General features: G+C 44.8%; 1 protein-coding gene across 10 annotated transcripts in view; it reads left to right on the top strand.

Moving 5' to 3' along the window:
* Positions 1–19,619, top strand: part of SNX8 (sorting nexin 8) — a 34,645-nt gene extending 15,026 nt beyond the window's left edge. For 5 of the 10 annotated variants that reach the window (XM_044980625.1, XM_044980622.1, XM_044980615.1 and 2 more), the window contains 10 exons: positions 1,985–2,175; positions 4,239–4,356; positions 8,029–8,165; positions 8,905–8,985; positions 10,079–10,239; positions 10,894–11,026; positions 12,129–12,197; positions 13,037–13,186; positions 13,624–13,773; positions 14,882–19,619. In XM_044980625.1, the coding sequence (XP_044836560.1) occupies positions 2,035–2,175; positions 4,239–4,356; positions 8,029–8,165; positions 8,905–8,985; positions 10,079–10,239; positions 10,894–11,026; positions 12,129–12,197; positions 13,037–13,186; positions 13,624–13,773; positions 14,882–14,995 (1,254 nt within the window). In that variant the 5' untranslated portion in view covers positions 1,985–2,034 and the 3' untranslated portion in view covers positions 14,996–19,619. Of the gene's footprint in view, positions 1–48; positions 148–1,984; positions 2,176–4,238; positions 4,357–8,028; positions 8,166–8,904; positions 8,986–10,078; positions 10,240–10,893; positions 11,027–12,128; positions 12,198–13,036; positions 13,187–13,623; positions 13,774–14,881 lie in introns of all 10 variants that reach the window. The other 5 variants (XM_044980621.1, XM_044980624.1, XM_044980620.1 and 2 more) reach the window with 3 other exon arrangements.
* The last annotated feature ends 163 nt before the right edge of the window (positions 19,620–19,782 follow it).

Below are 19,782 nucleotides of genomic sequence, written 5' to 3'. Positions count from 1 at the left end.
AATATCTGCGGAAAACTGAACAAAGTGCCTGATCTCTATGTCTTGAAGCAGTGTGTCGGTGGAATTGCAGATGGACTAGTTTTCTGCTTTATCTGGGCTTACAGCAAACAGGATGTAAAACCTTCTCATAAGGACAGGGCTTTCAAGGTAAGAAAAGGAACCTTTGATTCTGCCTTCAATGAATGAATTTCCTTTTCCATACCCTAGTGTTCTACCCTATTCCGTGCCCTTCTGTTGAGCTATTGCTTGAAGCCCCTCTGTTATGTCACTGGAGGATGTTAACATCTATTGATCCTAAACTAGCCAGCTCTTTTCTGCTCACAAATGTTTAGCCCAGTTCAGCCAGGTTGGCTGCTTGGAAGGATAGCATGGTTATAGCTTCCCTTTACAGTGGGATTGGAAACAGGAAAGGAATCTCTATTTCCCATGATCTGGGAAGCACTTATATGAATTTACCTGTTGCATAGTATGTGTAATTATGCAGTAAAGTCAAGCTGTGTAGCTGAGCTGCAGTATGTCTAGTAAGGGAGTACCCCAGATTATCACCCCCTTTCTGTATTAGGTTGTTCCCTTGGGAAGGGCTCTGTATTTCAGAGCCATTCTGAGTCACTGATAATGCATTGCTTAGAATTGTTGGGGAACCTGTCTGTCCAAACTGCACAGCTGGGTGCTCGATTTCATTGTAAGAAGCCTCACCACCTAGGATGCATGACCCTTGGTATGTGAAGTTGGAATCATATCCAGAGCTTGCTCTGAGTGAAAATTTGCCCAGTTGGCTGCCCTATTCAAGAAGCCTCTTGTCTGGAGCTTCAGTGCACGGAGGTGCTAAAGTTATTAATGGGGCTAATTAATTCCTACATACCCCACTATACTATCATAGAGATTAATTAAGTTCTGTCAAGTGAAGTGCCTCCTTTCTTTCTAAGACAGGGGCAAGCAAACTTTTTGGCCTGAGGGCCACATCGGGTTTCCAAAATTGTCTGGAGGGCTGGTTAGGGGAGGCTGTGTCTCCCCAAACAGCCAGGCATGGCCTGGCCCCTGCCTCCTATCTGACCCCTGATGGCTCCCCCCAGGACTCCTGCCCCATCCAATCACCCCTTCTCCCTGTCCCCTGACCACCCCTGGAACCCCTGCCCCGACTGCTCTCCGCCACCCCAACCAACCTCCCCCGTTCCTAATCCCCTTGTTCCCTGCCCTCTGACCGCCCTGACCCCTATCCACACCCCCGCCCCCTGACCACCCTGCCCACAACTCCCCTGCCCTCTATCCAACCCCCCGTTCCCTGACCCCTTACCATGCTGCCTGGAGTGCTGGTGGCGCTACACCCATGCCTCCCAGAGCACCGGGTCAGGCCGCGGCTCTGCGACTGCGCTGCCCGGCCGCCCAGAGCATTGTGCCTGTGGTATGGCACGCTTGAGGCTGCAGGGGAGGGTCTGGGGACTAGCCTTCCGGCCCAGAAGCTCAGGCAGGAGGGTCTTGCGGGCCAGATGTGGCCCACAGGCCACAGTTTGCCCACTTCTAAGGACATGTGAAAGTAATATATTAATTCCTACTCTGCAGTTTAAAATAACAGTTTCTCTCCTTCCACAATTTGTTCTAGACAGGATCCAAGAGTGCTGAGCAAGGTATTCACTTAGCTTGGCAGATTCTGCTGTGGTGGGAGCTGCACAGACAGGAAATGCAGGCCTCATAGCTGATTCACAGGACAAATCTGGCCTGTAACAGAGAAGCAGAGCTGGCTTCATGACTAAGTGTAATAGGCGATGCTCAGGGTGTTGTGGAGAGGGAGGTACCGAGTATGCTAAGAGTGGGAGAGGTAGTTAAATGGGCAGAGCCTCTTGTGGAAGGAGTGCCTTGGTTGCTCTTCTGACTTGTGTTGAGGTGCTGTGAGAGGACATAGCAGAGGAACAGGATATTTTAAGATGACTCTTTCTTTCACTCAGTTTTTCTTCCAAAATCTGCAATTTTCTCTTCTTTCTTTTAGACTTGGCAAAGCCTCCAGTAATTGAGCCAAAGGATCCGGAACAGCTGCTAATGCAGACGCCCCAGGGAAACCCGCTGCTGCTTTCCCACACCCTACAAGAGCTGTTGAGCAAGGACACTGTGCAGGTGGAGCTTATACCTGAGAAGAAGGGCCTTTTTCTGAAACATGTGGAGTATGAAGTTTCCAGCAAGGTAATGTGGGAGAACACTGGTGTCTGTGGGAGAACGTGTTCCCGTAGGAGCTTCCATGCAATTGTTTAACCTGTATTCAAAAGCCAGATACTTTTTTTTTAATCTGTTCAATGTATCGGTGATGCTGGTTTGAGTCAGGCTTTCATGTAGGTATCTTTTACAGTTTTGCCACTGCAGCTTAATCCTAACCTCTGCTTTTCCAATACTGGGCCTCTCCAGAGCAGGGACTGACAAACACTGTTGCTGTTTTGTAAGGTGAATGGACATCTTCTGAGGACTAGAGTGTAACTACCAAACTCACTTGAAGACTAGACTGTGTATGAATGCACATATGGCCCAGCCAGCAGCAATGCAAGTTCTCCCATGCCACTCCCAATTCACTTCCCCAATCCTGACTGTAGGGACCACCTTTGGGGCAAGAGGGGAGTTCAGTTTCTATGTCCCATTCAGTTTTTATCCCCTTTGTGAGACTGCTCACTAGTGTCTTTTGTGATGGGGTGGGGTTTTTTTTTTTTGATGAGGCTATCCGTCTAATAAGAACCGGTCCAAGAGCACCAGCTCACTCCACATAGGTCACCAAAGAAGCAACTGTCTGATAGTGTTGTAGCAATTTTCAGTGACTATTGTCCTTAGCCATAGTCACCTTCGGATCACAGCTTTGAGAGACTTCTTAATCCATTACCAATTCCCTGAACGGTCATTCTTCCAACAGTTCTCTTTCTGTGTAATGAGATTCTTCATAAAGAGGCAGTAGCTGCACCTTGGGCACCAGCTCAAATCTGCAAGAACAAATCAGACTGCTGATTGCAGATCGGATATGAGGAAGCCCTAAGAGCTGTATCCATTATGCTCCAGTTATTTGTCCCTTTGGGTTATTTCTGAAATTGCACAGCTCTGCAATAAGAACTAGCAGTGTATGATGCAAATGTAATGTGGATTGATGTGATGACATTTAGTCTTTTCAACATGCTATTTCATCAGCCAAATGTGTTTTTTAAATGACTTGCCAACGTGCCTTTCAAGTGTCTGTCTTTATGTGCTACTTCACTCATTTTGGACCCAAAGTAATCTCCAAAACCTGGGTGTTCTCACTGTTCATTCCTGCACCTGACATCAGAAATGCAAAAATCTTGAAACTAAGGTTATAAGGAACTTTAAAGCTGTTTTAGGAATCCCACAACCAGCAGCGGCTCCAGGCACCAGCACTTCAAGCGTGTGCCTGGGGCGGGAAGCTACGGGGGGGCGCCCTACTGGTCCCTGCGAGGGCGGCAGTCAGAATTCGGCGGCGGGTACGCCGAAGCTGCGGGGACCAGGGACCTCCCGCAGACGCGCTGCTGAAGGCTGCCTGCCTGCTGTGCTTGGGGTGGCAAAAAAGCTAGAGCGGCCCCTGCCCACAACAATTCCCAGTTTCTCCTCATTCTGCTGCATGACTCACTAAAAAAGGTCAAACAACTGGGTTTTGGAGGGCTGGGAATTATGTTTGCTTAAAGCTATTTTGCTTCCCCTGGCATTAGACCTGGTTTGGTGGATGTTACCAGGAACTGGAATCGTGACTGGAGTACATCAGCATTGAAATGCTCCTTTATGATGATAGGGCGCTCATTGCAATTGTATTGTTCCTTTGTCTTTGTGTGATGCAGAAGAGACACCGGTTTGGTGGAGGAATTATGTGGAATCACAGCAAGTTTAGGGACATCTATCACCTCCTTCCAGTAACCCACAGAAGACATCTCCCCTTTCCTTTATAAAATGTCTTTGCCCCATGTTTTGTGTGAATGGAATTTGAAATGTACCCTTTGCTGAAACTCTTGTTCCCAAAGGGACCTAACCCACCAGCAAGATATCCAATTTATATTAAGCCATCCAAGGGCATCATTGAGAGGTGGCTGAGGGTTCTGTGTGACTTTTATTATTATTATTTTTAAACTGTTAGCTTAAAACAAGTCATCTGCAAATCCAAGAAATGTACCAGCCACTCTTAAGTCCCACATGTGGCTTTAACTTTACTGAAATGCTGCTATTGTTCCTGTCTGAGTGTTGTGAGGTTTCTTTCTCTATTGCAGCGCTTCAAGTGCTCTGTGTACAGGCGATACAATGACTTTGTGGTATTCCATGAGATGCTGCTTCAGAAGTTCCCATATCGTATGGTGCCTGCACTTCCTCCAAAGAGAATGCTGGGAGGTAAACCTGGGTCTTCCTAGTGACTGGATGGGCTCTGGTATGAATGTGCTCATGAGAATACAGTCAAGAATGCATGTGTCTCGAAGAATCCATAGCATTTGTTGTTCTCTGGTTCAAAAAGCAGTGCTGACAGTGTAGTGCATATCTTGGGGAGGCCAGCACTGCATTGCTGGAAGTCATTTTCAGATAAGACATTCATGTAAAGTTCCACTGGTGACTCTCCAGGTGTAAGTTGAAAATCCTATGGCATTCATGAAAAGAGTAAGGCTAGCGCTAGAGTGAGAGATAGACCTAGAATAGGGTAGAGTTTCAGCTATTTCTTCCCCGGTAAAGTAGGTTATAATGTCGGTGGTGCTGACGCACATTGACGAGTGCAGAATGGCTACTGTACCATTAAGCAGTTGCAGTATGTGCTGTAGCACATTGCTTTGTGAAGTGCTCTGAGTATGAAAGATGCTTTAGATACCCCTTCTCTCTTCTGTGGTGGGAGAACCATAGAGATGGAAAGTGGGGGAAAATTCTTTGCATATGAAAAGGTTTAAACACTCCAGGAGAAATTAGTGTATAAAAAATGTTCACATCCCTCACTGAGAGTGTGGCTTACTCCAACTTTTCTTTGTTCAAGCTTATTGCCTTTATTTACAAGCACGGAGACTGTAAGTAAATAGCTTCTCCAGGCTGTGTCATCTCTCCCGGAAACCTTTCTATACCAATATTGGCCACATGAATAAAGTAACTGTCCATATATAAAAGGCATCTTCCTATCAGAGAGATTCTTGTTCTTCTCTTACAAAAATCACCTATCTCAGGAGTAGCTTTTTTCTTGTTCTGCTTTAAAAACAGATTGTCTAGTTATGTAGAGTCAAAATAGAAACTAAAAAGATGAATGATGGGTTTGGAATCAGACTGTCATTTCCGTCATATTCTTATGGTTACAATGTACTTGTGGATAGTGAAATACTCCAAGCTTGACTACACATCAAAGCTACTTTGGATACATTTTTCTCTAGTCTGAAATCTTGACACTGTTTTTAAGTTTTATTTTTATTATTTAATACATTACATAAGTCTTTTATACAGTTTTGTTTTGTTTCTGCTTTATCTGCTAAAGAACAAGCCTTTCACTGTCTTGTCTTCTGCCCATATTGCCAAGCTTAACATTTCACAATAAATTATTCATTTAATTTAAGGAGTCCGCATTATGCCATAGAAAAAGAAGAATCAGAAATTAGTGAACGGTTCTGGCGCAGTGTTTAAAGTGAACCAGAACAGGCCAGAATGATAATTCTGGAGCTACTCTGGTAGTGTTGTCAATCTTTGCAGAATGTAAGATGTCAGGGGCGTGGGTTTTTAAAAAAAATATAACTCTTGAGGTTTCAAAGTTAATTATTGAATATCATCTAATGCAGTGCAGTCTGTGAGAATTTGAAGACCTACTGCCTGAAACAATACCTGTGAGAAGAGTGACCTGCTCCTGTTAATATTAGTGGAGAGTTGATGCTTAAACCTAACAATAACTAATGGCAACAATACGGAATATCAACACTATTTCACTGCTGACTATTTTATTTTATTTAAGAGGATTTATCAGTGAGTACAGATATCATAGAAGTTAGAGATGCAAAACATCTATGAGGTTATTGTTTTCCAGCCCCATATTAGTACTGGATTATTTTCTACTGTGTATCTTCCACTCCTTTATTCTGTGCGTTTCTAAATAATCCACATGTTGGCGCTTCCATCACTTCCCATGGGAGACTATTCTGTAGTCCAACAGATCTCACATTTAGGAAGTAATTTGCCTTCTGATTTTTTCCCCCCATCTCAATTTTTCCTTTTTTTAAAAAAAAACTTCTTGTTGCTAGTTCTCTCCAGGGTTCTGTATGAGCAATAAAGAAAGGGAGTGGTAGCAGCCGCTAGATGGAAGCAATTGGAACGGAGCAGAGTTTCACCACTCTCTCCTTCCCTTCCATGCACTTTGACTTGAGTTTGTCTTTCCATGCGTGGTTGTAAGTCCTGATGACCTAGAAAACTTTACAAGAAATAGAACTACTGTTAAAATTCGTCCCGGTAATTGCTGTTTCACCGCATGTTATTAGTGGGTGGATATGTCTAGTTAGATTATTAAAACAGGGAAGCTGAATTGCAGAGCACAAGGTTTTAGTGGACTTGTGACTCGAGCAACTGAAAATCACTTGGAAGTTAAGGATCATTACGGGACCGCTGGTGGCCAACAAACTCAAGTTAAAGGTGAACTGGGAGGCAAAAGGCTGTGATGTCCTTCACTTGTCCCTTTATGATGTGAAAATGTTGCCAGGGACAATTCTAATAAGTTGTGGTGCGGGGTCACTAGGCTATTTGTGTACTTAGAAGGCTGCATGGTTTTCTTTGCAACCCTTTCTTCGCCCTTTTAAAAAAAAAAGTTGCTACTTTTTTGTTTTGTTTTTGTTTAACTTTACAAATATCAGCTCTGTCCTTCACTTCTTCCTGGAAGACTTTTTAGCATGATGTTTGAATTACTTGGATAAGGACATGACAGTAGTCTGAAATCTGAGCCCCTCCCATTTCCAAGAGGATGAATTGCTGAACTTCTTGCAGCCTGACAATTAAGATCTCGGAGAACTGCACCTTAGGGTTTAGTTTATTGTGAATTGTCCTCCAAAGGTCTCAGCAAAGTCTTCCATAGAAAAGAGGAAAACCAGTTTTAACAAAACAAAAAACAAATTAACAACAACAAAACACAACACACCAAACCAAAACAAAGAAAAAAATCCCAACCCAAACAATGTATGGGGCAAGGGAACTTCTGGGGAAAATATTTTGAAGCCATCTTTCCACAACATAAAGGAGCAAAAAAGGGTACAAATGTTCATTTTGCTTTGCACATCATCTATTAAAGATATGGGATGATTTACTTGTCATTGGACCAGAATTTGTATCTGGTGCTTATAAAAATTACCTGTATTGCAGTAGTGCCCAGATGCTCCACACAAGATAAGAATCCCATTGTGCCAGATGCAGCATAAAAATAAAGGAAGAGAAACTCCGGCTATGTCTACACTATAGACCTTGCAGTGGCTGCAGTTGCGCTGCTGTAAGGTCTCCCATGTCGCTGCTCTTTGCCGACGGGAGAGAGCTCTCCTGTAAGCATACTTAAACCACCTGCAACGAGCGGTGGTAGCTATGCCAGCGAGAGTCGCTCTCTCGCCAGCATAGCGCCGTCCATGTCGGCGCTTCTGTTGGTGAAACTTATGGGTTGGTCAGGAGTGTGTTTTTTCACACCCCTGACTGACAAATGTTTTATTGACAAAAGTGCTAGTGTAGACATAACTGTACACAAGAACTTGCAATCTAAGGCTCCAATCCTGCAAATTCACATGTGCTTAACTTGACTCACCCGGGTAGTCCTGTTGAGGTAAATAGGTGCAGAAGGGTTTGTGGAACTTAAGACCAGCTGTAACAAACCATTTGAGGGAGTGGGGGTTTGCAGTGTTCTGCTAATCAGTGGCTAGATCAGTGAACCCAGCAGACCTGTTGCATGGAGCTGCCAGAAGGCACAGGATTTTCTTGGATTTTGCTGCAGATGTAAATGCAAGGGAGCAGTTGGACTTGATGCTGCCTTTCCCTCTTTCTGAGCCTGTTGCAATGCCTGATACATTAACACTAATGTAGTGTTCCCTCCTGTAGCTGACCGAGAATTCATAGAGTCTAGGCGGCGGGCTCTGAAGCGTTTCATTAATCTGGTGGCTCGACATCCCCCTTTCTCAGAAGACGTGCTCCTGAAGCTCTTTCTCTCCTTTAGTGGCTCGGTGAGTACTTGTTGGTGATGACACGTGTTTGCATATCCTCCTATGCACTCGGAAACAGTTACCGAGTTTAGAGCTGCCTATTGCCTGCACATTTGTCATCCCCACAATTGTGATCCTGGCTACAAGGAGGTAGTGGAGCATATCGTCCACACTAGTTACCTCTGCTACTGGACAGTGAGATGTGTCATCTCTGCAATGCTGTAGGCACGATCTCTTGAAAATAATGCTCTTTCCTGTGGCAATATATATCACACCACTCCTTATCTCTGATACTCCCCAGGAAGGTATTTGACCGGGGGAGAGCTAAGAAACGTTGTTGTTCTAGGACTTCTGAGTCTCCTAATGCAGACTTTTAGCACAGGAAGAACTTTCTCCTCAGATGAATGCAGCATTTGAGGTGGAGGGTTAACATTTGAATGTGTTTAAATTTTAGGGGAAGAGGGTGATTCATAGAGATGGGTCAAGGCCTACAAATGGGCTCAGTATATGGAATCACTTTTTTCTGTGCCGCTTTGGCATGAGAGGTTGATTCCCCCCCCCCCTCCAGGAGGAAGGGTTAAATGCCATGAAAAGGTGGATCCTTTCCATGTGTAATAAAAGCAACCTTCAACTGTGGATTGTTGCTTTAGTGCATGAGGAGGCCCAGGTTTTAACAAGATTGAAATTGCCTTTCATTGTCACTGTGAGAATTGCCAGAGGGGTTTAATTGATTGGTTGGTGGTTTCTTTTGCTTTTCCAGGATGTGCAGAACAAGCTGAGGGAGTTGGTCCAAGGAGTGGGAGACGAGTTCATGACTTGTCAACTAGCCACCAGGGCCAAGGTATTTTTCTTTATGGTGCATAATTGCAATCTTAATCCTGGTAGCCCATGTGCACAAGGTCTTGTATCTGTTGGGTAAAAGAGAGGGGCTATAGTTGAAGAGGAAAGGAACAATTTCCACAGAGAACTGTAAGGGACCTTCTTTTGACTTGATCTTCTGTTTTCTTCATCACAAAACATATAGTTGGTTATTTCCAGGCCCAGAATGTCCAGCCTGGATCTGCTTAGTAAAATGGTACAAAATTAGTGTAAGAGGAGTCTTTGTCCAAATGCACATTCTTTCAGTAACTATAAATAACCTACACAGTTTGAACGTTCATCCTGTCGCTTGCTATTCCTTTGTGTCACAACCCCTCTATGTCTATGAGAGAAGCTTTGAATCTCACCATGGTTTGTTTGTTTGGGGAAGGCTGCTGTACCCTAGTTGTGTGTCTTGCTTGCTGAACCTGACATCACTGCTCCCCTGAGTTGCTTGCTTTTATGGAAGTTCACCCTGGGGTGAGGGGAAAATAAAGCAGCCAGTGAAGGGTTAAATGTTGCTTATGGGTTTTTTTGTTTGTTTGTTTGTTTTTTAAATAAGGCCTTTACAACACCTAGCATAATGGGGCACTGGTCTGTGACTGGGCTCCTAAGTTATCACAGTACAAATTAATAATACAGATGGTCCCTTTATTACTCAGCAGTCCTGCCCCCATGTGTGTATTATTCACAGTGCTTGACACTAGGGACTATTCAAACTTTTACTGATGTTAGCTCTGATGTCAGCTATGGGAGACTGAGGTGGATCCTATTGTGGCCCATGCGTCACCAGTGGAATTGTTAACTAAGCTCTGGTTGCACAATCTTTTACTGATGAGGTACAAGCCAGAAGCAGCTCAACTCAGCTTGTAATACGTGGCTAAGTTTGCAGAGCTGCAGTTAAGCGTTCTGACCTGGAGTCACTGATAGGCCTGGGACATCATAATGCCATTTTCAATGGTTCCTCTCAGAGCATAAAACCATTTTCAGTATCACCAAGTTAATACTCCTAATCTCTCTCTTTGTGACTTATCATGCAATTGAGTCCATTACTAAGCTTTCTTTTGCTGCCTCAGGACTTCCTCCCAGCCGACATCCAGGCCCAATTTGCTGCCAGTCGAGAGCTTATCCGAAACATCTACAACAGCTTCTACAAACTGCGGGACCGTGCGGAAAGAATAGCTTCCCGAGCCATTGATAATGCCTCAGATCTTCTCATATTTGGAAAGGAACTAAGGTAGATTAGGGTGTGAGGACTCCCTCTAGAGCACACTTCTGTGAACAGTCTTGAGTTTTAAAGAGAGCAAGAGGTGTACCAGCAGAATGTCTATGGGGATGAGGCATGTATTTCTGAAGACGCATGGCACAAACCAGGTTCACTTTTTCCTGTTGCAGAGAGAAGAAAACATAGTGGGTGTGTTCCCCAGGGTGAGGGAGAGAAAACAGCATTGACATTCTGGATCTGATTTACATTTGCATGAAATGGTACAGCCCCCAAGTACATGGGTGTGTGGTCGTGCACATTCATAGACCCTTTTACATGCTGTATATGTTCACACACTCTGCATTTTTGTTTTAAATTGAAAACACTAACAGGCTTGCTAGTGCACAGTTCCTTTCATTTTCTCTCGTGTGTGTGTGCGCGTGTGCATACACTCACCCACATAGACATGTCCCAACCTGCTATCCCTGCACTTTGCTGCTAACTTGACCCTTCTTGGGGAGTAGATATAAACTTATTGCCACCTGATTCCTAGGGGACTCTATTTCCCCAGAGCCTACTAGTGAGTTTTGAGGGGGAACTTCCAGTAACTGCTGGGATGGATAAATCGTCAGACCAACCTAGCTGCTTAGTGGGATCTAACTCACTGCCTCTTCTTTCCTCTCCCAGTGCTTTGGGCTCAGACACTACACCACTTCCCTCCTGGGCTGCTCTGAACAATAGCACGTGGGGGACTCTGAAACAGGCCTTGAAAGGCTTGTCTGTCGAATTTGCGCTGTTGGCCGATAAGGCTGTACAGCAGGTGAGTTCCTCTGCCATTTGCTTCTCCTAGATAATGGCAATTGCTGCATTGAGAGAGGTGTGTTTTGCCTAGTGTCACCTCTTGATTCAAAGGCCTTCTAGGCATGGGTGCCCCAGAAATTACTCCCCCTTTCTTAGCAGCTATGCAGGTGTCAATCTAAAGCCATGTCCAACTGGCCAGGTATGCTACTGGGCTACATGTTCTGACTGGTGGAATTAAAAAACTCAAAGGTGTTCAATGAGGAGGGGAAAAGTGTGTGGGGGGAAATCTTTTAAATAGGTTTAAAAAATAAAGTAAATAGTGACTGTCCCAAGCTGTTCAAGAATCCTGCCCTCTGCCTGGCTAAGATCATATGGTGAATATAGTCCAGCAAAACCTGTCTCTGTATCCAGTTGTGACCTTCACCACTTGTTAAACACTACATGAAACTCATTCAGACAGAACACAAGAGGTCTCATTGCTGTTGAAACGGCATGGTGTGATGATGAATAACATGAGCACGTGACAATCCAGAAAGACGAGTGATAGTTTCTCTTCACTGCAACCATCACTTCATGCTGCTAAAGAGGTTCTGGGTGCTTTACAGATAAATAAAACCAGTTTCCTGCACCAAGGAGCCTAAGTTCTAGAGAGCCACATTTGTGACACAGACATAGGAAGGGAAAAGGGGCATAAGAAACAAACAGGCAAGTGCTGAAGTTTAGCTCGTGTCTTGTCAGCTCTGCTTTTTGTTTCATTAAGTCTTCTAAGGAGGAAGTGCTGGTGTTTATAGGTCACCTGGAATAAGTGTATCTTAAGGAGGGAAGATGAAAACCTGGTGGATTCTATGAGTGCAAGGGTTCCAGACAGAGCTGCATGGGAAACCTCAGAGGACTCTTGATGCCAACTTCTTGTTGCAGTGATCAGGCAATCCGAATGCTGTTCCTACTCCAGTTAGTTCTGGGTTCATCCTGCTGTCCAAGCTTAAGATCTCCAGTCCCATTGTGATAGCTGTGCGCCCTGGAGATTACTGTGGAGGGTCAACATACTGGGTGGGTTTGAGGAGCTGTGATGTGAGCTCTTGCCAGGCTTAAATGAAATGTACTTGTCTCTTGTTTTCTAGGGAAAACAGGAAGAGAGTGATGTGGTGGAGAAGCTGAACCTTTTCCTGGATTTACTCCAGTCCTATAAAGTGAGTGCTGCTGTTTCTCTGCCAGTGAGACAGTTGTTTAGAACAGTTTTTTGTGCTTTTTAGAGGGTGTAACACCAAGTGAGTGGAAAACTGGCTGGACAGTCAGTTCAGAGGCAAACTGGCATCATGTAGAGTGAGGGGAGTGATTCTCACCCTTGGCTAGCTCTGAAGTGTTACTGATCTGCTCTTGGCTCATGAAAAGTTTTATGGACACCAGACATTGCAAGGAGTTGAAGATATCCATCTGCTTCACTTGTAGGAATCCGCTAATCTTTGTCATAAGTCAGCTATTTTGGGGGCAGGGAAAGAGAATGAATTAGTGGACCTGCCTTTTACATGTGAAGACATTAGTTCAATTACAAGTGAAATGAGTTTTATGATCTCAGCCTACTCCTTCATGGACACCCTGCAAAAAGCATCTAAATACAGTTCAACACAGTTGGCAGCCTTCCTGAAGAGGGGCTCTGTCCAGGATTGGAATAGCAGGGCACTGCAAGCTAACCCGAGGTTAATTAGCAATGCTTAATATTGAAAAGGGATACACAGATAGGAAGTTTTGGTGTTGGTAAAGTTCAAGGCGCGTTGACAGAGATGCAGCTTCAGATCACCTGCTGTACCCTCTGTTTTGGCTCGGAGCAGTTCTGGTTCTCATTTAAAAAACAAAGACTTTATTTGAAATATTCCACAGTTTAGAAGTTTCATGGGACACCTTTCATGCCCTCAGCTGTGTACCTCCCAGATATGCACGTTCTCTTCTCCCCACCCTCTCCCATGGCTCGATTTCCTGTATCTAGGCTCTGACATGGGGTGAGTACTAGTTGTTTCCCTTCTTCCTGAAGGATCTGTGTGAGAGGCATGAGAAGGGAGTACTGCACAAACACCAGCGAGCTTTGCACAAGTACAGTATGATGAAGAAGCAGATGATGAGTGCCACTGTGCAGAACAAGGAGCCAGAGTCCGTGGAACAGCTGGAGTCACGAATTGTGGAGGTAGGGCAGATGTTTCTGTGTGTGTGTGTAATGGGTAGCATGTGTGTTTTTGGAACAGGCAGAAAGGGTCACCCATAGATCTTAGTCTTATTCAAATTAATTGCTGTTCTGGAAGGAAAATGCATTTGTTCTACTGACACTTACTGCTGATGTTTGGTGTCAAAAACAAGGTGGTCCAATATAGCTGCCTGTAGGAGGTGCAGAAATGCACAGTCTGCATGGTGGAAAGTGCTCGCTATGTGACCTCTCCAGTTGCTGCCAAGCAAAATGGGCACAGGACTGTGTTTTTGATTTTTGGTAAGTGCTTGAGTTACAGTGTAGAGAGGAGAACTTGCGCTCTGCTGGTGTGAGTGGACACTGAGGATGATGCATTTCTTCCGGCCGCTCTTGCATCACCCTTCTGGGCAATGAGGTTAACTGGTTTTTTTGTCTCTCAGCAAGAGAATGCCATCATGACCATGGAGCTGCGGAATTACTTTTCTTTGTACTGCCTGCACCAGGAGACACAGCTAATCCATATCTACCTGCCTCTCACTTCCCACATCTTGGGAGCTTTTGTCAACTCCCAGATCCAGGGCCATAAAGAGGTAAGTTCTTCAGTCATCTTGCCTCCCTTTCCCCAGTTGAAAATACGTATTTGAGCTGTTTGTTTTTTCCCTCTTTCTCAAAGAGTTGGGCTGTCCTTGGGAAGGTGGTGCTGACAAACCCAGGGGAAGTGTAAGTGTGTGTGTGTGTGTTTTCCAGTCCCTGCACTTCCCAGGGTGACTTTCGCTTTGGAGCTGTCTGAGATAATCATCTGTGGAATGCTGGGTTATTCAGTTGTGGATACTGTATATTTGCTACGTGGATTTGCTTTTTTGCTATGTGTTAAACAGAAATTATATAGCAAGTAAAAGGACCTAACACAGGGGTGGACAAACTATGGCCCATGGGCCGCATCTGGCCCTCGAGCTTCATTGCCCCTCTCTGGCTAGGGAGTGGAGTTTGGGGCTTGCTCCGCTCTGGCACCCTGGTCCTGCTCCCCAGCAGGAGTGCGGGCTGGCAGGGGGAGTGGGGAAAGCCCCTGACCCCGCTCCCTGGCTGGAGCAGTGGGTGGTGGAGTGGGGCAAGTGATGGGGTAGACCTGCCTTGGATGATAAGTGTGTGGACCATGGCCCACCCAAACCCACTTGTGGCTACGTCCTGGCACAGCGTGTCTTTTTGGATTTAAAAAAAAACATTGTCATCACAGCTCTTCGTTCATGGCCTGCCATACAATTTCCATACCCAGATGTGGCCCTCAGGCCAAAAAGTGCCCCCCTTCTGCCCTCCCCCTCCCCCCGCTCTAACAGGTTGCCTTGTTATGTGTTTAAATAAATCATTCAGCATTTCCTAGGTTCAGACTTCTTTCCATGCATTGCTTCATGGAAATGTGTGTTAGGGGAGACAGTTTCAGTGGAGGGCTCTAACTAAGCCTTCAAAACTCTGTCTCTTCCCTGCCTGCCTATTTTGGTAAGGATGACAGAATCTTCAGAGAGCTGCATTAGAGCACCAGTTTGATGGAGAGGTGCTCTGGACTTACTGATTTTCCATATAACATTTCTGCAAATGCATTGGCTTTTGACCAACCCCCAACACAGCTTAGTGCTGCCATGAACTCAGACCTTTGAGTGTGCTATGATGACCCACTAAGCTGTTTTGCTTTCTCTTCTCCAGATGAGTAAAGTTTGGAATGAACTGAAGCCAAAGTTGAGCTGCCTGTTTGTGGGACCCCACAACATGCCAACACCACCATTGTCACCCCCAGAGGGCAACTTCTTTGCCAATTAATGCTCTGAGATCTGACACTGACCAAGTCGAAGTGCGGTCACGAGAGGGGTGTGACCTCTATCTCCAGATATTAAAAGGAATCCTCCAAACAGCTATTTTTATACTGCTGCTTTGAGCTGCTCTCTGGACAGACTGGAAACAGAAGCACATACAGAGAGAGAGAGACAATCTCTTGATTTTTTTTGTTGTTCTTTATTTTGAAGTGCCCTGGGACACGACTGAGATTCGTTGCCCCAGAGGCCCTCTGCCTAAGGACTGGAAGTGGCTTGGTACATCAGGTGCTGCAGTTCAGCTGTTGCTGAAGTCCCGTGCTGCTCATACTAACTGCCCTCTTGCAGCTATCAACACGTATACTAGCCAATGTGTAAAGTGCTGAGACGCACAGGATGTCTGAACCCTTCCTTGCTATTTAAGCTTGGGGCCCAACCTAGAGGCAAATATGGGTAAGGAGAGCTGAAGGCTAGCCTCCCTTTCTCCCTAGGGTCATTGGTTAGGTGTTTGATTTCACAGTGCTAGATCCACATGCAAAACAGGGGAAAGCTTCTGGTGGGCTCTCTAGCTCTGCTGGGTGGGTCAGTGCTGGATATGATGTTTCCCAGTGTGGGAATTGAACTCATGTCACAAAATCTGTAAGAGTGCACACTGACAGCTGTCCAGTTTGGGCTCAGGATCATCCCCTATCTCCCAGGTTTTTGCACCTCAGAGATTTCAACCCGAGCAGCGTGAGGTCAAGGAGAGGGACTTTGCAGAAGAGGGGAGGTATTTCGCCTTCCTCTGCAGCATGGGGCACGGGTCACTTGATGGAGGATTCTCTGCAGCTTGAGGTCTTCAAACCACAATTTGAGGACTTCAGTAACTCAGCCATAGGTTAGGGGTTTGTTACAGGAGATTCTGTGGCCTGCATTGTGCAGGAGGTCAGACTAGATGATCATAATGGTCCCTTCTGACCTTAAAGTCTATGAGTCTATGAGAGCACAGGGCATATTTGCTCATGAGTACTAATGTGTGGCCAAAGATGACCTTGTTGAACAGCATTTCTTATGGGAGTCTGCCGGTCACATGTGTAGAAAATAGCTGATTGAAACTACGATACATCCCTTAGAAAGGGATAACTCTTCATACTGTTGAAGGACAGCTCTGGGGTGATTAACTTTCCTGGGAAGAGCTGGAGTCTTCACTCCTGGGTGCCTGTGTTACACGCTGGTATCCTCAGAGGACAGCTGCCTGTAAGAGCCTGAACTGGCTAAGGCTGATGTTCCCTCTGAGCTACTATCAATTGTTACATAACCAGGACAGGACTGAAAATGTTCAGTTCAGCAGCAAGAGTCAGTATTTATCATGGTGATGCTGCCACTCTTTTTTGCCAGTACCACCATGATCATCATCTCTTGAAGATGAAGACAAACGCCTTGAGGTGAAGGAGGCAATAAGCTTCAAGTGAGTGAAAAGGAAACACACTTAACTAGGAAGAATGAGCTGTGAAATTTGGACCATAATTATTTCCCTATTCTAGGCAACTTGCCCATTAAGGGGGTGGGGGTATAGTCAACTTCTCTAATTCTAGAATTCTGATTCTTATAGTGTTGGCTAGTTTCTGCTGCAAGAGGAACTATGATTGAAATAACCAAAGTTACTTGACATATGTCAATAAGCTAATCAGTGTTCTGGTGTCTGGGACAGGCAGGGCCCTTCCAGCTTTGAGAAACCACCACTGTGGGACAGGGGCTACGCTAGCTTGTCCTACATACAACACTGTTTGTCTACACTGCAATCATCAGATGTGACTACAGCATGTATAGACATAGCCAAGCTCACTTTACCCTACCTAACTCAGCTACTGGGAGCAGTGAAGCCCTGGCAGTGCACAATTCAGCACTTACTGTACAAATGTGTCCAGAACCCGGGTGATTACTTGGATGACTAGCCCATGCTGCTATTGCTTCACTCCTACTCACACACAAGCTAGCTTGATTAAACTAGCTATGTGAACTGCAGCCACACTCTATTAATGCAGTGTAAACGTGCCCGGTGTGTGTCTCTTGGTGCTGGGGCTAGGGAGAGCCGTGACTTTTGACACACTTAAAAGGGTGAATGTAAAAACAGATCTTACACAGAATGCATTGCTTGTTAGCAGCTTAAGTGCTAACTCTTTCTAATGCTTGCTCAAAATGTTTCCCTTGCAACTAATCTACCATGCTTTGCAAGAGCCTGAGACAGGTGCTAGCGACTCTTTGGCAGAGAATACAAAGCAATACAGAAGAGATTCTATTCACAAACCAGGACAAATTGCTAAGACCATAAATGTATGTACAGTGTAATAATAAACTACCATCTTGAGTGATAGACAGGAAACATTTCACCTTGTTTAGACTAGGAAGATAGGTTGCTTTATGTTAGCTTACATTTTAATGTGATTTTAAACACTAGTGTAGACAGTATCAATGCTTTTAAAAATGTGTTGCCTGGTTGTGGTCAACCCCAGCTCCTGCACCCCCAGCATAAATCTTTTTATTTGTTTGGTAATCAAAGAGTAGCGTGTCTACTGTTTAAATTAAACAAATAATCAAAATAAGAAAATACTGTACATTATCTTGGAAAAGTCTGGATCTCCCATATAATGGGGAGCTGCATTGCCTGCATCAGTTGTCTGATAGAGGGTGATTGTCAGCATAGCAAAGAGTTGGCTCTAGTAGAAAGAAACTTTGCCCTTTTTCACAGTTATAAAAAGCCTGAAAGTGTAACAACTATTTCTAAACTCTTAAGCTCATATTAAAGTTAGCTGTCCAAGGGATAACTGTTCATTGCTGTTCTTTACGCAGCAGCCCTTACAGGCTCTGCTTATGGAATTCAGTAGGATAATCAGCTTAAGCCTGTGACATATATAAATCTATCTTAAAAAGAAATGTTTCATTGGAGTCGCTGAGTGAGAATACATCCATTTGTGCAGTCGCCTTGTTCTAGCCCCTGAATGAAGACAGGGATGAGCATACACTGCTTCAGTGAGGACTGCAGTTGCCTTTCAACAACATCTGCTAAATTTTGGGCAGCTTTCAAGAGAGAATGAGTGCCTCGTGTTCATATACCTGATACAGCCAATGCCACATCCTGGGGGACTGCCCTGGTTACTACTCCCTCTGTAAGCATCTTCCTCTCATACTGGAGTTCATACAAGCTTTAACTTGCAAACCTATTTTTATAGACTTAGCCTTTCTGGTCTGAAATCCAAATGGTGGTGGCATGACTACTTCCAGCAGCAGAGAAGGGGCTTCTGCACTTGTATTCTCCTCTCAGTTTAGGGTCAATGCAGTTTGCAGAGACAGCGTCTATTACAACTTCTCTGCTGTGGAAGAGGGCCAGGTAGAAAAGTCAAACTGACTTCAGTTCTCTGTGTGCGACAAATGCAATGTAGAGGAAGCTGAACCAGCTGCTTCCATGGTCCATGCTATGTTCAGACTAACAAACACAAATAGTGAAAACAAAACATAATGCATTGAACAAGCAGTTCCCAACACCAGAGCTGGTAGGGCATTAGCTTGCCAAATTTTCTCTGATGACTAGAATTAGTTTTGAATTGATGTTAAGCACAACAGGAAATGAGTTGAAGAGGGCATGCCAGTTAGCCAAGACCTGCTGTTGCTGTGAGCTCTAGAACCAAAGAGTTAATGTGCCTTTCTGAATGGAAGCTTTCTCTGCACATATTGACCTCATGGGGGCTTCCACCCATTTGCGATGTGACTTTGTAGATAAGGCATCCAGACGTATAATTTTCAGTGCGAGTGTGTCTGCACCAGAATGTCTTGAAGAAGCCAGGTCTGTAGATAAATATGAAGCCAGAGAGGAGAACCTGACTCTTCAGTAACAAAATTGGTCTCCTTTCCACCAAAAGAGCCATGTAGCCTGCCTTTCCTATTGCCACTGCTGTTTCTAACCGGAAGGGGACAACATGCGGTTCCTACTCTGACCAGCTGCACAGAAGGTGTTTACAGATGAGGAAACTTTCCAAACTATCACTCTCCGCTCCCCTCCCCCCCCTTACCTGTGACTTGCTCATGGGATCACTATGTTTAAACAGGGCCTTATTCTCTTCTTGTCTCTGCTCCATCTGCTCTTCCTTTTTGATCACCCATGGAAGTCACTGCTGAATTTGTAACAGGCTAGCTGCACAAGTTCAAGACTGTGACTTTACTGAAAGATGAAGCAGCAGCTCAGGTGAGGACAGAATTCAAAATACTGGTCTCCGCCATAGTGGCAGAGGCAATAGAGTGTTTGTAATACAGAATGAATGGCAGAGGTACAAGGCACTAACTCTTATCCTTTGCCTTCAAGCCAAGGCTTGCCACGTGCATGAGGAATGGCACTTTGACTAGTACAGACTATTCAGAGCAGCTGGATGGAGATAGGAAGAAGCAGGCTTGGTTGGAGGATGTGTTTGGGAAAACCCTGTATCTTTGCTTGGCTCAAATAGTCTTATGTATAAAGCACTTTATCAAACTGCAGGAATTAAAAAACTATTACTACAGCTGATAGACTGGAACTGTTTACAGATTATATTACATTCCAAGATTCTATCTCCAACTGTTTAAAAAATATGTATTTGTAAGACAAAAAAATACTTGTATAAGAAGTTAAGAGTGGCTTTATTATTTCTGGTATGGACTGATTAAACTCACTGCCCTGCATGCTGAGTTGGGAGGAGACGCAAGCCCTGTACAGCTCACCTGCTGCTGTCCTGGGGTAAAACCTATTAGAAAGCCCCTGCTGAAGGTTCTGAGCTTTATAGCACATGT

This window comes from Mauremys mutica, chromosome 11 (assembly GCF_020497125.1).
Source record: "Mauremys mutica isolate MM-2020 ecotype Southern chromosome 11, ASM2049712v1, whole genome shotgun sequence".
NCBI classification, from domain to species: Eukaryota; Metazoa; Chordata; order Testudines; family Geoemydidae; genus Mauremys; species Mauremys mutica.
The sequence above is the reverse complement of the archived record's forward strand: the minus strand, read 5'-3'. Positions and strand labels throughout refer to the sequence as shown.